Source organism: Acipenser ruthenus, chromosome 2 (assembly GCF_902713425.1).
Source record: "Acipenser ruthenus chromosome 2, fAciRut3.2 maternal haplotype, whole genome shotgun sequence".
NCBI classification, from domain to species: domain Eukaryota; kingdom Metazoa; phylum Chordata; class Actinopteri; order Acipenseriformes; family Acipenseridae; genus Acipenser; species Acipenser ruthenus.
This window is the reverse complement of record NC_081190.1, coordinates 49759222-49775471: the sequence shown is the minus strand read 5'-3', so window position 1 is coordinate 49775471 and position 16250 is coordinate 49759222. Positions and strand designations below refer to the sequence as shown.

The 16250-nt window shown below is 36.5% G+C and overlaps 1 protein-coding gene across 7 annotated transcripts in view; it reads left to right on the top strand.

Moving 5' to 3' along the window:
- The window catches only part of LOC117408649 (bone morphogenetic protein receptor type-1B), a 342845-nt gene extending 328272 nt beyond the window's left edge, over window positions 1–14573 (top strand). For 6 of the 7 annotated variants that reach the window (XM_058996777.1, XM_058996771.1, XM_034013832.3 and 3 more), the window contains 4 exons: window positions 6006–6303; window positions 6713–6888; window positions 7165–7295; window positions 7752–14573. In XM_058996777.1, coding sequence (XP_058852760.1) covers window positions 6006–6303; window positions 6713–6888; window positions 7165–7295; window positions 7752–7877 — 731 coding nt within the window. In that variant the 3' untranslated portion in view covers window positions 7878–14573. The remainder of the gene's footprint in view (window positions 1–6005; window positions 6304–6712; window positions 6889–7164; window positions 7296–7751) is intronic. The other variant, XM_034013833.3, reaches the window with a different exon arrangement.
- Window positions 14574–16250: the final 1677 nt, after the last annotated feature.

The following is a 16250-nucleotide window of genomic DNA, read 5'->3' as shown; positions in this document are numbered from 1 at the left end:
TGTAAGCGTATACAATTATTGAACATATCAAAGAACACTAATCAGTCATATGCCTACATTAATTTCTGGTTCTTCTCACATACACATACAACCTAGTAGAATTCGGTTATACATCAAAAGTTAAGCTTAGCTGCAGCAGATCTTCCAATAAGTCCCTTTCACAGAAAACAAAATAAATCCAAAAAGAAAAATTCCATGAAATAATAATCCAAAAAACACAGAACCCAATGAAAAAACAGAATGGCCATTCAAAAACTTGTATTACAATCACAGTTCCAACATAAAAAAAGGTTTGATCTCACCCAGATGTATTTTACAGTCTGCTGTGTAGATTCCTCTATGAATATTGCAGCTGCGCAGCACAGTTTAAATGTCCAGACGATCCTGTATTCCAAAAAAACGAGGTCCAAAGCAACACAAAAACAGTCCCAAAGTAACAAAGTAAACAAAATAAACCCGATACAGGAGAAATAGCAATGTTAGCTTTGCTGTGAACAAAGCACCGTCTAAATACAGCTGAACATTTTGATTTGTTTACCAAAATTAAATACTGCTGACCAAAAGGAGATACGTGCATTTTAACACATACCAGGTACGTCCTCAAAAACGCTTGGCCAGTGCTGCCTAACGTACCAGTCCTCATTTAAAATATATATATATATTTCCAATTTCATTGTTACATAGATAACATTAGGTTACTTACCGTAACCCTGGTTCCCTGAAAGAGAAGACGACCACCAACATACTTATGGGATATGCCTGCCTGAAAATAAAAACACACGATAATCTATTCTTCCTGGGCGTGGTATAATAAAATGTAAGCTACTACAACAAGTCACAATAACGTAGGACTATGATACAGCCACAGTATACCAAACCTGGGCATTCGCATTATTTTAGACTCAATGGGATGGTGCCAAAGCACTACAGCCTTAACTTTAAATATAACTTGCTATTTGTGGAAATGTCTTGCTTGCTGAAACATAGTAACATCAAGAGCCATGGGGGGAAAGTATTACCTGTTTGAATGAAAAAATAAATCTTAAAAAAAACACATGTTAATCATACAGCAGTGTGGAGTAGTGGTTAGGGCTCTGGACTTTTATCCGGAGGGTTGTGGGTTCAATCCCAGGTGGGGGACACTGCTGCTTTACCCTTGAGCAAGGTACTTTACTTAGATTGCTCCAGTAAAAATCCAACTGTATAAATGGGTAACTATGTAAATATAATGTGATATCTTGTAACAATTGTAAGTCACCCTGGATAAGGGCGTCTGCTAAGAAATAAATAATAATAAGTAGGTATTCACTGAGCATTTTAAATCAGAGCTGCCAATATTTTTTGCATCAAACCTGTGATGGCAACCAATGCGAACTCGCTGGTTGGTGGTCGTCTTCTCGTCATCTGCACAGGCAGTCGCTCTCACACGACAGACAGCGTATACAGACAGTCTGCAATACAAGCGAGGCAGGCTGTGAAAGAAAGGAGCAGAAAGAAGCTAAGAATTAGAGCCGCTGATTCCATGAAAGCAGCAAGCCAGCTCTCAGCATGAATGCAAGGGAACTGCAGTCGACTTAGAAAAGCTCTTTCACACACTCAGTGTAGTAATACAGAAGTTTACCTTACCTTAGGTGAGAGGTAAAAGAAATAATGGTCTCCACGGGTTGACTGTATAATCCCTCGGTAGGCGGGACCGAGGACGTCACCCCACGGAGGGGGCCTATCAGCAGCTCTGACATAAAATGCTCAGTGTATACCTACCTATGGCAGGCATATCCCATAAGTATGATGGTGGTCGTCATCGAATTGAAAGGGAACATTTCTTCCATGTGAGGTGACACAGTTTTTAGCCTGCTTGAATGCTAGCGCTCTGATACACCCAGTGAATTTGCGTGAAGCTTTCATTTCTGTTCAATGAGGATCGATAATAAAAAAGATTTATTTTGATTAGGAGGTTTATTACTGTCTTGCGTTTTTTAATTAAAATTCCAGATTAAAACGGCTGATTGTCTACCGTTACTTGTAAGCCTGTGATTTTCATTCTTTTTGTCAGTTAAATCCTTTACATTTGAAAATGGTCTCATATTAAGAAAAGTGTTAAGGAATAGATTTTTTTTCTGTTAGCAACACTGGTACCTCAGCTGAGTGTGTCTTTTATAACAAACAAAAAAATAGATACCATTTTTTGTGACATGTTCAACGGAAATGCAGAATCGCATTGTAGTTTAAGATTACATTTACCAGTAATAGAATCACTTTGTAACTGCAGTTTAACACCACAATGTAGTAAAATTCCCTTTGAACTGCAGTCTAACTCCCACTACAGTACAGTCCAATTGTTAACATTACATTTAATAGAATCACTAAGTTCTAACTTTAGTGAAGAATGAGCAATATGTTAAAGCCTTGCTCTCAGTTGTAAAAACAATTATTTACATTTATGTTTCATGTTCATGATTTATTTTTCTACTGTAAATGAATATTGCATTATCTTGTGAAATGAACCTTATGTCTGACCTAAAGGGCTTCTACGTTACGTTAAGTCACTTATGTTGTCTCGTGTGAACCCACCTTAAGAGACACTTCATTTCTTACCTTACAATTATGCATCATAGATTTCAAAAACTATGTAGATGAAAATGATCCACATTGTTTTACTATTTTGCTAGAATTACTGAGTTTGCACTCTTTGCATTAACATGTCTAATAAAATGTGGTAAAATGCAGCAGTCATGTATGGAACACCTTCACAGACCTGTAGTTTATAATGAAAATAAAAAGCAAGGAAAGTCTCCTAAAAAACAAGGAAATTCATTGCAAAAAAACTATGTTAATGCAGCAGTTAGGGTTGAACGTATCGCCACAAATGTAAAGGAAATGTGGCGTTAAGGTTTTTAACCCTAACTTGCCATTCCAACCCCCACACAAGCAGCGAAAACCCTAACGTCACGTTCCTTGATTTGTGGCAATGAGTTCAACCCTAACTGCTGCATTAACATAGTTAACATAGTTAACATAAAATTAGGTCTGTCAATCGTTTAAAAAATTTGATCGGTTAATTTATGGACATTAGTTGATTAATCGGTAGATTAAAAATCGGTAGATTAATCCGTGGACAATTTTAAAAAAGGTAACAATCTATAGCAGCTGTCCTGCATAGTAATACTAAAAAAATCACTAAAATCTAAAAAAATAAAAATAAACCCAATGGGAATTTGGTCTATTTAAAAGCATTTTTTTAAATCACAGAACAACCGTTCTTTCAGGCCACTGTCAGTCACATACCTGAAAAAACAGCTGAGCTACCTTTCCAACATCGGTTGTTTAATCTGCCATTATAGCTACGTACTTGGCTTCCTTCCTGTACTTCTGCATCTAGCAGAACCTGAGGCACCGAATCTTGTTAGAGGTACCAGAGTATATTGTGGCTATTGACAAGTGGTTGCTTAACATGCTGTTGTAGTGAGAAAACAGAGAAAGTAATTCCACAAAATAACCTCTGTTTGAGGAATTGGTGCCTTCATCATGCCCTCTGAATGCCAGGTCTTGCTTGCCAAGGTAAACAACAGAATCAATCAAGCGTTTAAGAACCTCTCGATTGCCGTAGCCCGTGCGGTTCCATATTGCCTTTTCTGTACTGAACAAAATACAGTTCCAGCAGTATTTTTTAATTGACAGGTACCAGTAAACCACGGATCCCTTTCATAATTTGAATTTTGGAAGTGGCCAGTATATCCCTTCCCTTCCTGTATCAGTTCAGGTATTTGTGGTGTATTTCTGAGAAAGTTCTTCTTGAAAATTGATTCGTAACCAAATCGACTACGATGTCTCTGTTGTCTGTTGATTTTTTTTTTTTTTTAGTTTGTAAAAAGCAATTTGAAGTGTTACTTCGAAGTTCTCAATAGAATTCTCAATAACGGTCTCTATAATAAGCAATATTGTGTGAAATTCAGCTATTCTTACACCCTTACCCTAGCATTTTTATGTCCCGCCTCTGCTCACTAATGATTGGACATCTGCAAAATCAGGGCATATCTTTGACTCTCCCCATTGGTTAAACCTACTAAGACCTTCAACTGTTTATGTCCCACCTCAATTCACTTATGCTTGGACTGCCGTGGAGAAAATGTAGATCTTCTATTGGTTGATTTTATTTTACACACACACATATATATATATATATATATATATATATATATATATATATATATATATATATATATATATATATATGTATAAAGATGGGCTTCAGTGAGTTACAGGGAAATAATTCCATATCGGGTTTCTATGACGTCATAAACTACGAGTCTATCAGGTAGAGTAGTTTATAAACTGTCACATATGGAATTATTCTCCTGTAACTCACTTGTGATTATCCGAGGTAGGTCATAGGGATATTTCCCTTCAGGCATTATTTGCACATGGTTATTAAAAAACGTAAATGAATGGGGAAAATTTAACTTTCAGCTAAAACTGGTGCGTTGACTCAGCAGAATCTGGTGTGTATATGTGTGTGTATATGTGTGTGTATATATATTAGCTCAAAGAGCCAGCTACCGAACGTTTCGATATGTTGTGCATATCTTTTTCAAGGGGACATGTGTTTGAATCAAAACATTAGAGGTATTTATAGGTTTATTCTTACATGATGTAATGACGTTCTATATATTGTGACATCAATTTTACTTCTATCTTTTAATTGTTCTTAATTCTAATTATCATTATTTTATATAAACTTATATTTATATTATCATGCAATGTTGGCTCTGAGGATCAGCCTTTACTTAGCCTCCCCAGCGCATCAACACAACTTCTGAATTAATTGTGTTTATTTATTTATTTAAATGTTATATATTTATTGGAGTTAATGAGTTCATGCTTTTCTGTTGAGTCCCACTGGCATAATTGTGTTCAGTCTATTTATCCATTTACTTTCTTTTATTCTTCTATATGTCGCATTGTCTAATTTCAGCTGTTCTAATACTACAAAGTGAAGTGCTGTACTATTGGTTCATTATTTTTTTATTTCTAATTAATGAAAGGTGGTTCTGAATTCTTTTATGTAAAGTTGTTCCACTCTCCAACATATTTTATTTCATCACATTTTTCACAGACTATTACATGAACAACATTGCTATTATAGTGGGTATTAGTTTTTAGTGGATGTATGTTGTTCTTATGTTTAATTATATTTTTACTTTTGTCCATGTATTTACACACTTTACATGTACTAGTGCAAGTATTTGTAGAACACACACAGTATATAAGACTTGTAGGACTCAAGTCGCATTTTTCATGGACTTAGACTCAATTCATGGCCGCGAAAGACTTGGACTTCACATTGTGTGACTTGGACTTGAACATTTGGGCTCTGTGACTCAGAAATATTAACGACGAGTCCCTTTTTTATCTCTACACAAGTAATATTACAGTTACTAGGAAATTATGCACAATCAAAACCAACCCAACAAAACATTATCCAATCACTGGTTAGTCCTGTTGTCTTTGCAGCCAATCATAATAAGAATAAGAAATTGGAAGCGAGTTAGGTTTTAGACTCGAAGTCAAGGACTCGTGACTCGGACTCGAGGTTTGAGGATATCATATAAATATATCATCATCATCATCTTCAGCCTTTTTCAATCCACTGCTGGATGAAGGCCTCCCTAAGATTCTTCCACAAAAATATATATATAATCATGAAGGCATTCATGCACAGCATAAGGCACCTTATATATTAATGTCTCTACAGTTAGAAAATAGTTAACAGCAATGTCAAATCAACCTTGCATACCTCGATGACGCTCGTAGAGATGAGGTTGACCAGCAGGAGATCAAGGACTACTTTTCTAAACAGTTCTTCAGGGGTGTTTTTTCGGTTATTATCGGTTAAAACTGAACACTTCAAGTCCTATATAAACACTATTAACAAAAAAAAAATACATTCATCTTCCAATATTTCCAATCTCTTTTTTTATTTATCTATATTTCTCTTTCTGTGTCAGGTTTCATAGCAGCCGATATAAAAGGAACAGGATCCTGGACCCAGCTTTACCTCATTACAGATTACCATGAGAGTGGCTCCTTGTATGACTACCTGAAATCCACCACACTGGACACCAAGGCAGTGCTGAAACTGGCCTACTCCTCAGTCAGTGGACTTTGCCACTTACACACCGAGATCTTCGGCACTCAGGGGAAACCAGCCATTGCTCATCGAGATTTGAAGAGCAAAAACATTCTTGTCAAGAAAAACGGAGCATGCTGTATAGCAGACTTGGGGTTGGCGGTTAAATTTATCAGGTTAGTTAAGAAGAAGGTATTGGTAGCTGAATGTAATGTTCATGGGTGATAGTTGTAGATCTTTGTGTACAGGAAAGGAATTTAAGTTAGGGTGTATCTGGGTATGGGTTGATCTCATAGAAGAAGTAAGCTTTACATAGATATCTTTTTTTGCTATTTGTTTTAAAGTGAAAAAAAATGTATAGCAATTTGAGACACACGAAAGGCATCAATCCCTAAATGTGTGTGTTTTAATTTGGATACACCAATCTTAAAGCTTTATCAAGCCTGGTTGGTTTTGAGATTTATTATGTTATTATGTAATATGTGTATTTTAGGTGGATGACGAATATGCTTGGGTGATAAATGCTGTACTGTATGTCTTCCCCTATCTATTAACAATGGTACTTAATTTTCTTTCCATCCCTAGCGATACAAATGAAGTAGACATCCCTCCAAACACCAGAGTGGGCACTAAACGTTACATGCCTCCAGAGGTGCTGGATGAGAGCCTTAATAGGAATCACTTCCAGTCCTACATCATGGCTGACATGTACAGCTTCGGGCTGATTCTCTGGGAGATAGCAAGAAGATGCGTGTCAGGGGGTGAGCACCACTTCTTCAAACTGGACTCATCTACCAAAACTCTCTTGTGTTGTCAATATTATCTTTCAGATATGTTGATCTTAAATTAATGACACACAAGCTTTTTTATTGATCTATATTGCTCTTTCCCCTGGGTAAAATTGATTTTAAAGTAATTTCAGAAATTGATTTGTGTTTGTGTATATGTTATAGATACACATGTTAATTTGTTACTTTCTGCTTCTTACCTTTGTAGTTGAAATACTGTTTGCTAATTTGCATTTTTGTTTCTTCAAGGTATAGTGGAAGAATATCAGTTACCTTATCATGACTTGGTACCCAATGATCCCTCTTATGAAGATATGAGAGAAGTGGTCTGCATCAAACGGTTAAGACCATCGTTCCCCAATAGGTGGAGCAGTGATGAGGTAAATCATTTTAACAAAATGCAATACTGGTGAAGGTATCTGGATCCACTGGGTGTGTACAGGGGTCTCATTGAATGCACCACCATTTCAGTATGACAAGTCTGCATGATTCTTAGGACATCCACCACTAATTCCTCCTGGGAAATTGATGTTTGAAATCTACAAAATAAACTGTTAGATAATTCTTTGAAAGTGATGCGTTAGTTGCAAGTCATTGATATTGGACAAATGATAAGCGCAGGGCTTTTGTTGGTGATGGTTCCTAATATGCAGGGTCAATCAAAAAGTCTCAGTCTTGAACTTTTTCTGATATTGTTGACTTTTTGATAGTATCAAAAGTAATTTGTGCAGTATTGAATGATGGAGTAATCATGTGTATGTTTGGGAATACAGTACATGTTCCAGATAATTCTGTTCTTGAAGTTAAATTTCTTAAACTGACACCTTCTTTCACAGTGCTTGAGACAAATTGGAAAACTGATGACAGAGTGCTGGGCCCACAACCCTTCTTCTCGTCTCACAGCCCTGAGAGTAAAGAAGACCCTTGCAAAGATGTCAGAGTCACAAGACATAAAGCTCTGATTTGACCAAGGAGTTTGAAAGGAAAGGCATATGTCAGAAAAGCCTCTTTAACCCACCCCCATCCCACCCCAATAATGATGGGCAAGAGGCCAGGCTGCAGAATCATTCTAAACTAACCAGAGTGCTGGTGCCATTGCCATCATGGCAGTGAACTGAGTCAACTGAGGAGTGCTGCTTAAAGAAACTAGAGAACAGGAGCCTAATTCACCCAAAATTGTTTGCTTGAGTTAGACGAGGCAGTTTCAAGCAAATGATGCTTTCTGTGAAAGCCTTTTATCAAAAATTGCTGTTGGAAAGAGACTGGTTTACATTCACAAAACTTGAAAATGATTAAGTATTGTGAATGAATAAGTAATCGTGCCTTGCGAGAGAAAAAGAGAGACTTTTACTGGCAAAAACGCTTGAAGTTAAAAGGAGGATGTGAAGAAATATATATATATATATACAGTACTGTGCAAAAGTTTTAGGCAGGTGTGAAAAAATGCTGTAAAGTAAGAATGCTTTCAAAAATAGACATGTTAATAGATTATATTTATCAATTAACTAAATGCAAAGTGAGTGAACAGAAGAAAAATCTACATCAAATCAATATTTGGTGTGACCACCCTTTGCCTTCAAAACAGCATCAATTCTTCTAGGTACACTTGCACACTTGATTTTGTAGGCATATAGTCAGGTGTATGATTAAACAATTATACCAAACAGGTGCTAGTGATCATCAATTCAATATGTAGGTTGAAACACAATCATTAACTGAAACAGAAACAGCTGTGTAGGAGGAATAAAACTGAGTGAGGAACAGCCAAACTCAGCGAACAAGGTGAGGTTGCTAAAGACAGTTTACTGTCAAAAGTCATACACCATGGCAAGACTGAGCACAGCAACAAGACACAAGGTAGTTATACTGCATCAGCAAGGTCTCTCCCAGGCAGAAATTTCAAGGCAGACAGGGGTTTCCAGATGTGCTGTCCAAGCTCTTTTGAAGAAGCACAAAGAAACGGGCAACGTTGAGGACCGTAGACGCAGTGGTCGGCCAAGGAAACTTACTGCAGCAGATGAAAGCCACATCATGCTTACTTCCCTTCGCAATCGGAAGATGTCCAGCAGTGCCATCAGCTCAGAATTGGCAGAAAACAGTGGGACCCTGGTACACCCATCTACTGTCCGGAGAAGTCTGGTCAGAAGTGGCCTTCATGGAAGACTTGCGGCCAAAAAGCCATACCTCCGACGTGGAAACAAGGCCAAGCGACTCAACTATGCACGAAAACACAGGAACTGGGGTGCAGAAAAATGGCAGCAGGTGCTCTGGACTGATGAGTCAATTACATGAAGAGAGAGAAGCAACTGAGGCTGCCTAAATCCACAGAAGAACTGTGGTTAGTTCTCCAAGATGTTTGGGCCAACCTACCTGCCGAGTTCCTTCAAAAACTGTGTGCAAGTGTACCTAGAAGAATTGATGCTGTTTTGAAGGCAAAGGGTGGTCACACCAAATATTGATTTGATGTAGATTTTTCTTCTGTTCACTCACTTTGCATTTTGTTAATTGATAAATATAAACTATTAACATGTCTATTTTTGAAAGCATTCTTACTTTACAGCATTTTTCACACCTGCCTAAAACTTTTGCACAGTACTGTATATATATAGAGTTTTGACAATTTGAAGCCATAGCACAAAAGTATTTTGTGTGTGTGTTCACATAGCCAGTGCGGGGTTTTATGCTTTTTGAAAGCTGCAGTGTGACCTTTTCCATGCTCTAAAGCTAAATATATGTATTATATATGTATATGTATTATCTTGGAGAAAATATATAATAAATAAATCTAAAGACTTCGGTAGGGGGGCATGTCAAGTAATTTAATGTATTTGGTAAAACCAGTGAAAAATGTATACTTACCAAACAATATATATATCAATTTTCACAAATATTTAATTATTGATGTTCACAGATTTGGAAAGATTGATAGTCCCAAATGGTATTTTTTAAAAAGATACAGTAGGTCACTCAACTACGGTGTTGGTTTAGACAGTAAGTTCTTCTTACTGTGATATTTTTACATCTCTGCATTTATTCATTTCATAATTTATTTGACCAGATCCCTATTTAAATGCAGTGTTCTAACTTTTGTGCTTCTACGTGCTCTTGTCTCACATACTTTGTTCTATGACCAACATGATGCATATTCAGTTATTTGACAGTATTATCATAAAGGTTTAGTAAGTATCCAGTAGTTTATTTTATATTTGAATCAATTCTGTAACTTGGCAAATAACACCCTGCTAAATAAAATATAAATCTAGTTTTTACTAAAGAGTAACTGGTATTTTATTATGAATACCAGTCCCATGTATAATTAAAAAGTAATGCAATCATAGATGCACTGAAACAGAAATGCCTAACATTCTCCTGAATTCTTCATACAATAATATAGGTGGTGCATCAAGCTAATTAACCTGCCATTCATAGCTCTCAAGACTTTGCTTTAGAGAGGCCCAGTACTGAATAGCAGAGTTTTTGTTTTAGAATGATCGTCAGGTGAAGCTATGGCACTTGGCAGTGCAATTTATTATTTTGAGTCAAAAATATAATTATTCTAACCTTCACACACAAAAAAAGAGTGTGGTAGAGGTCATAATAAAATGGTCTCTCAAAAACAACCCCCCCACTGTTCCCCACTGTAGTCAGTACCATTGATCCACATCTTTTATAACAATTAAATTCACAAGCAACTCCAATAAATGAGTTAAACATATTCTTTCTGTTTAACATTAGTCCCCCATGAAAAACGTGACTGCAGATCACGCTGCAAATTTGCAGAATCCACCTTGGGATACAGAAATATTGATGTAATGCAGAATCCTACAAAAAAATAACCTTGCCAACAAATTAAACTCTACGGAAGAACAAATAAAAGAATATTAGCATTCCGTTAGGCAAAGCTGTGAGCTTGTAAATACCTGTGCTTTGTCTCTAGCTCAACCTGCTTGCTCTGTCTGGAAAACTAACATCTGCATGCGATAACATTTCATACATGCTGTCGCTTATCAAATCCAGTGCTAAAATGAATGAATAGTAAGTTGGCTTCTGGAGGCAGAAACACAATTTTCACAGTACTGAGAAAACTTTATGTTAAGGTGCTGCTTATTAATGTTTTATAAATATGTTATAAATATACAATGTATGCTTACTAACTATGTTAAAGTGTTAATAAAGCATTGCAGATGGTTTTTAACCATGCAATAGCCATAGATGGAATTACAGTTTTATAAAGGGGACAGTTTTTAGCCACCTATTTTACTTTGGGATGTTTACATGTAATTCTGTCTATGGCTATTTGCATGGTTATAAACAATCTATAATGCTTTATTAACTCTCTATAACATAGTTGTTAAGCATCTATTATATATACTATGCATCAAAAGAAACTTATCACTATTAGAACACTTTTTTTTTTTTTTTTAAATAAGGTATATAAATGTTTTTGGTTTCTTTTTAATCACTCGATCATTCATCCTTGACCATGACACGCTTGAGTGACTATGACTGAAGCATATGCACTTAATCACCCAATTAGTGAGACAGTTGATTGGACACAGGATATTGATGATTTTAGCTGTTGAATTGCAAGCTTGAATAAAAGCAATAAAGAAAATCACAGAAAAAAAAACAATAGGCCACGTCTGTCAAGACAGCAGCACCTTTGTGCAATCGTCATGTTGGAGACTGGACTAGGGCAGCGTACTGTGGCTTGCCATCTTGGGTGCTCACAGCCAACAATTTTAAACCTGGCGAGACAGTATAACCAAACACACTCTGTCAATGACAGGCCACAAACTGGGAGACCAAGAGTCACCACACCTGCCCAAGATCGACAGATCATTTTGCAGCATCTTTGTGATGTCAATTGTTAATCGGCACAATAAAAAGTCACTGCACCTGCTCTAAAACAGAGTTTATCATTTTTCGATCACATGTAATTAATTTTATCCAAATATAAGTGATAAGTTTCTTTTGATGCTCAAATATAAGTGATATGTTTCTTTTAGTGCTCAAATATAAGTGATAAGTTTATTTTGATGCTCAGTATATTTAGAAAACATTAATAAGCAGCACCTTAATATAAAGTGTTACCCATGTTTTACATGATAGTAGCATCTAAGTTGAGCCTAGGATGATTTTTCTGGTCTGGGTCACTTTTGCCTGACCTTTGCCAGGTCACAGCTCAAAGGGGAATTAAAAACAAAAAAAAGAATAGCATTTCTTACCTCAGCAGGCCCGAAAACCCCCAAGTGAATTTTTCTAGCAAAATCTGAGATGGTCAGGCAACAAAATGCCCCTTTTCTGGTTGAGTTGGCGTAGAATGACCCCTTTTCTATGTCCCTTTTTTAAACATATTGCCGTCTGCTCACACATCATGGGTAGGCTGGGATTTTTTCATGGAAATTGTAACAATAATCACATAGCAGTCAGGGCAAATTTGTTCAAAATCACAGAGGAATGGTGTGTGAAGTCACAGGAATGGAAATTCAACTATAGCCCGAATCGCACAGAACAAAAATCAACATATAAACAGGTGGTTTGGGAATTTTTACCGACATCTGTGCGTGAGTTATTTACACCAGGTTCATTGTTTACAAATCGAATCATACTTTTCGTCTGTGTATAAAAGTAGAAGAAAAAAAAAAAAATAATAATCTATATATGTTTTTTGTCCTGGTTTTCACAATATCAATGTGAACCGAAGTGAAAAACGGATTGCTTAATTTAAGTCTTTAATCCTGTAAATCGGTAAACTTCGCTCTATATAACTACAAACATTAGCATTACAAGGCAATAAACAGAAATGTAAGTTTTACATAGTTTTAGAAAATAACATTTAAAGTTAGACTGTTTGTGTACTTCTGCTGTAGTACAGCCTGTAGTTATTTTTACTTTGTTTGTTTCACAGTTTTACGACTCTAATCTACCGGTACGTGGCAATAAACAATAAACCTCTGCTTTCATTAAATACATATTTCGGGAATTTTGCAGATTTTTAAAATATGCTTCCAATGTTACAAAGTATTCCCACATAAACAAATATCTACATTCCTATTGCAAGTAGTATTCTAAATAATTTTACAGAATATTATAGTACCTACTATCGTATATTGAGATGTACTATATTAGGTACTACAGTATTTTAAATATGTATAGACTACAATAAATACTATCGTACGCTGAATTCATTTAAATGCATTCATTTAAATGGATGTTTGAATTTTAAGTATAAATCATAAACTGTAGGTTTTTAGATCTAAAATGCATTTAAATTGAGCCTTTACGGAACCTCCTGTTGTGGTTTATATTTTATTAAACTTTTTTTTTAAAATCTTTGTTTACTAAAGTATGACCAAGTTATCCCTTATTTTTAAAGGGCTATCTTGCCCCAAAAAAGTGAATGTAGAAATTTCAACTTACCCAACACTTAAGGTCAAGAAAATACCATTTATTGAAAAAAAAAAAAAAAAAAAACTAACAGGGGGCCCTTGGGTCTGAGGAGAATATGTACTGTTGTGTACTACATTATGAATTAGTCATTTCGCAGACATTTTTATCCAAAGCAACTTAGAGACTAGGGGGTTAACTATGTATCTGCAACTGCTGCTGCAGAGTCACTTGCAATAGGACCTCATCTGAAGGACATATTCAGTGTTAGAGAAAATAAATAGGTAGATGGGGGGAACAGACTGTTAGTCTATTTTAAGAAACATTGAATACATACAATTATACAACAATTAAACACGTTAAAAAAATGAAATAGTTTTACTAATTGCTTTTTTTTCAAGCAGTGTGCTTGAATATTTAGTGGCTGGAAATAAGACTCCTATTGCTGGTCTGTTTCATCTATTCCAGGTTTCACGAACAGCTTGATCAGCCACAGTGTGTATAGGTAACAAGCTCAGGTGTGTCTTATTAAAAACTCATAGCAAAACCAGAAACAAACTGATTCGGATCAAACTGCTGTGCAATGGGAGGCTTATTTCCACCATTCCTATATAACAGTAATGGCTTTTTCTTCATTGCACAAATGTGTGAAGGCAGACCCGGGTCTCTTCTGGTCTGTCCCAGGTGTTAGAGATGTGCTGCTACCGATCTCTCTGAACAGTTTGTAACGGTCACTCTGCACAACTGAGAGGCATTTGCACTGTCCTCCCTAAGGAGATAATACTGGCCCTATTCCTATAACTAGTCAGCAAGAGTGACAGACAGCAAAAGCAGGGACGTCAGAGGTGTCAATTTCAAAAACAACCAGTTTAATGTTGTGAACAATAATGTCAACAATGAAATATAAACAAAAAACTAAAGGTGGACAAAACAGGCAAGTATAAAGATGGTACAGGTAAGCTGGTAAATGGAAACCAGAAGGCCAAAAAGTAACACAAAGGAGAAATGGGTGTAGTGTCTGGTGGGCCTCAAATAAACCCAGACACACAAACTAAACACAAACACAAAATCAATGCACAGACAAAGATAAAGGTGAATGAAATGATCACAGATGGTAACAATAATAATAAAAGTCTGGATGGCAATGGATGGTGCATGAAAGTTAGGCCTAACAAGTCCAGCAGAGCAGCAATGTAATTGAAAAAAAACAAAGTAACTAAAGAACAAAACAAAAAATACAGCAAACATAGTATCAAATTAAAGTAGAACAAATCCAAGCAAAAAAGGAATGATCTCACCAACAGATAAGGAAGTCCAGCAAAGAGTCCAGTAATGATGGTGATTGTAGAAGGTTGAAAAAATTGAGTACATTGAAAATGATGAGTTTGTCCAGTAGTGCTGAGTTGAATGGTGAACAGTTGTTTGGAAAAAATCAGGAGGATCAGGAAAAAATGGAGACTGAACACGCAAAACAGCAAACACTAAACAGACCTTGAAAAACAGCTAAATTTAAACAAATAACAGTGAAAACAAAAAGGCAAAGTGCAGGATACAATAAAAAAAAAAAAAGATTGACTGCTCTGGAATTATCTAAAGTAGCTAAAGGATTCACTGAGATTTAAGTTTGTCATGCTGTAGGTTATAATGGCTTCCTCAGAGAAAGGGAGTCCCCCTCCAAGCCTAATCAGCCAGCTTTAGTACAAGTGCTGGCTTCTAAGGCGCTCTGAGATTGGAGGAGTAGATATTTCAATGAGCCAATGGGGAGAGAGGATTAACAGAGGGTGGTTGCAGGGAACTGTGGGAAATTAAGTTTTGCCAAGCTACTGACCCTAATTAAAGGGACGGGTGAGTGAGACACCCATATTATGTAGCATGGGAATTGCTACAAGTTGCTATGTACTACATTATTAATATAGTACTACTATAAATACCATAATACAGTGTCGTGTAGTGTACTATAGTATTGTAACGATCTTCGTGTCGTTAAGTGAAGCAAGACTCAGGGAGACCAGGTGAGATTCCAAACTAACCAGTTTAATTTTTATGCCCCTATGCAAAGTGCCGCAAGAGAGAAACACCAGCCCATGTCTTCTGGGAGTGTGATGTGGCTGGCAGTGGCTCTCTGTCTCTGTCTTCCTAAACAGGTTTGCTGACATGGCCAAGATGACTGCTGATGACTCTATGGGCCTGCGGGAGGAATCGCTACCAGCACAGCTAAGTGCGTTTGGCGTGTCATCAATGTTGTCAAGCAGATCCTGTGGGAGGGCCGTAACGTCTGTGTCTATCACAAGCAGGAGCTAGACACTATCACCACGACCAGAAGGGCACAAACTCTTATCAAGGACTTTGTAATTCTGGACATCCGGACCCTCGGGAAGGACAAGGCCTGCGCGGAGTGGAGGATCGCCGGACTTCAGGACGTGAAGATGGAATGAAGGAAAAAACTGGAACCGCTAGCTCAGGAGCGGGACTACGGGGCACCGCTAAGCCTTTTATTTATTTTGTCATGCCAGCATTCCGCCCTTTTTAGTTGGCATGACCGTTTTTGAACGGTGCCCTGGTTTTATGTAGTCTTTTTGTTTCAGTTTTATGGATTTTTATTTGATTTATTTTGAATGGTTTATTTGATTTTGTTTTGTTTTGTTTATGTATCTAAAAGATTTTTAATGTTAACTATTAAAAGTTACATTTTAAGTGTTATAAAATTTTAGAATTTTAACTCTTTTATACACTGTCCCTTTTCCCTTGTCCCTGTTTTAGTTCTATAGTTTTATTGTTCTGTTTTATGTTCACTTTTTAACTTTTTTAGAGAGCACTCCCCGACCCTCACAAGCACTGTTTTTTTATAGATGGTTCTTTTTTTTCCAGTCACTTTTAAAGCAGCACAGGTTTTTTTCATGTTGATTTTAATCTGTGTCTGTTTTAACCATGTACAAAGCACGATT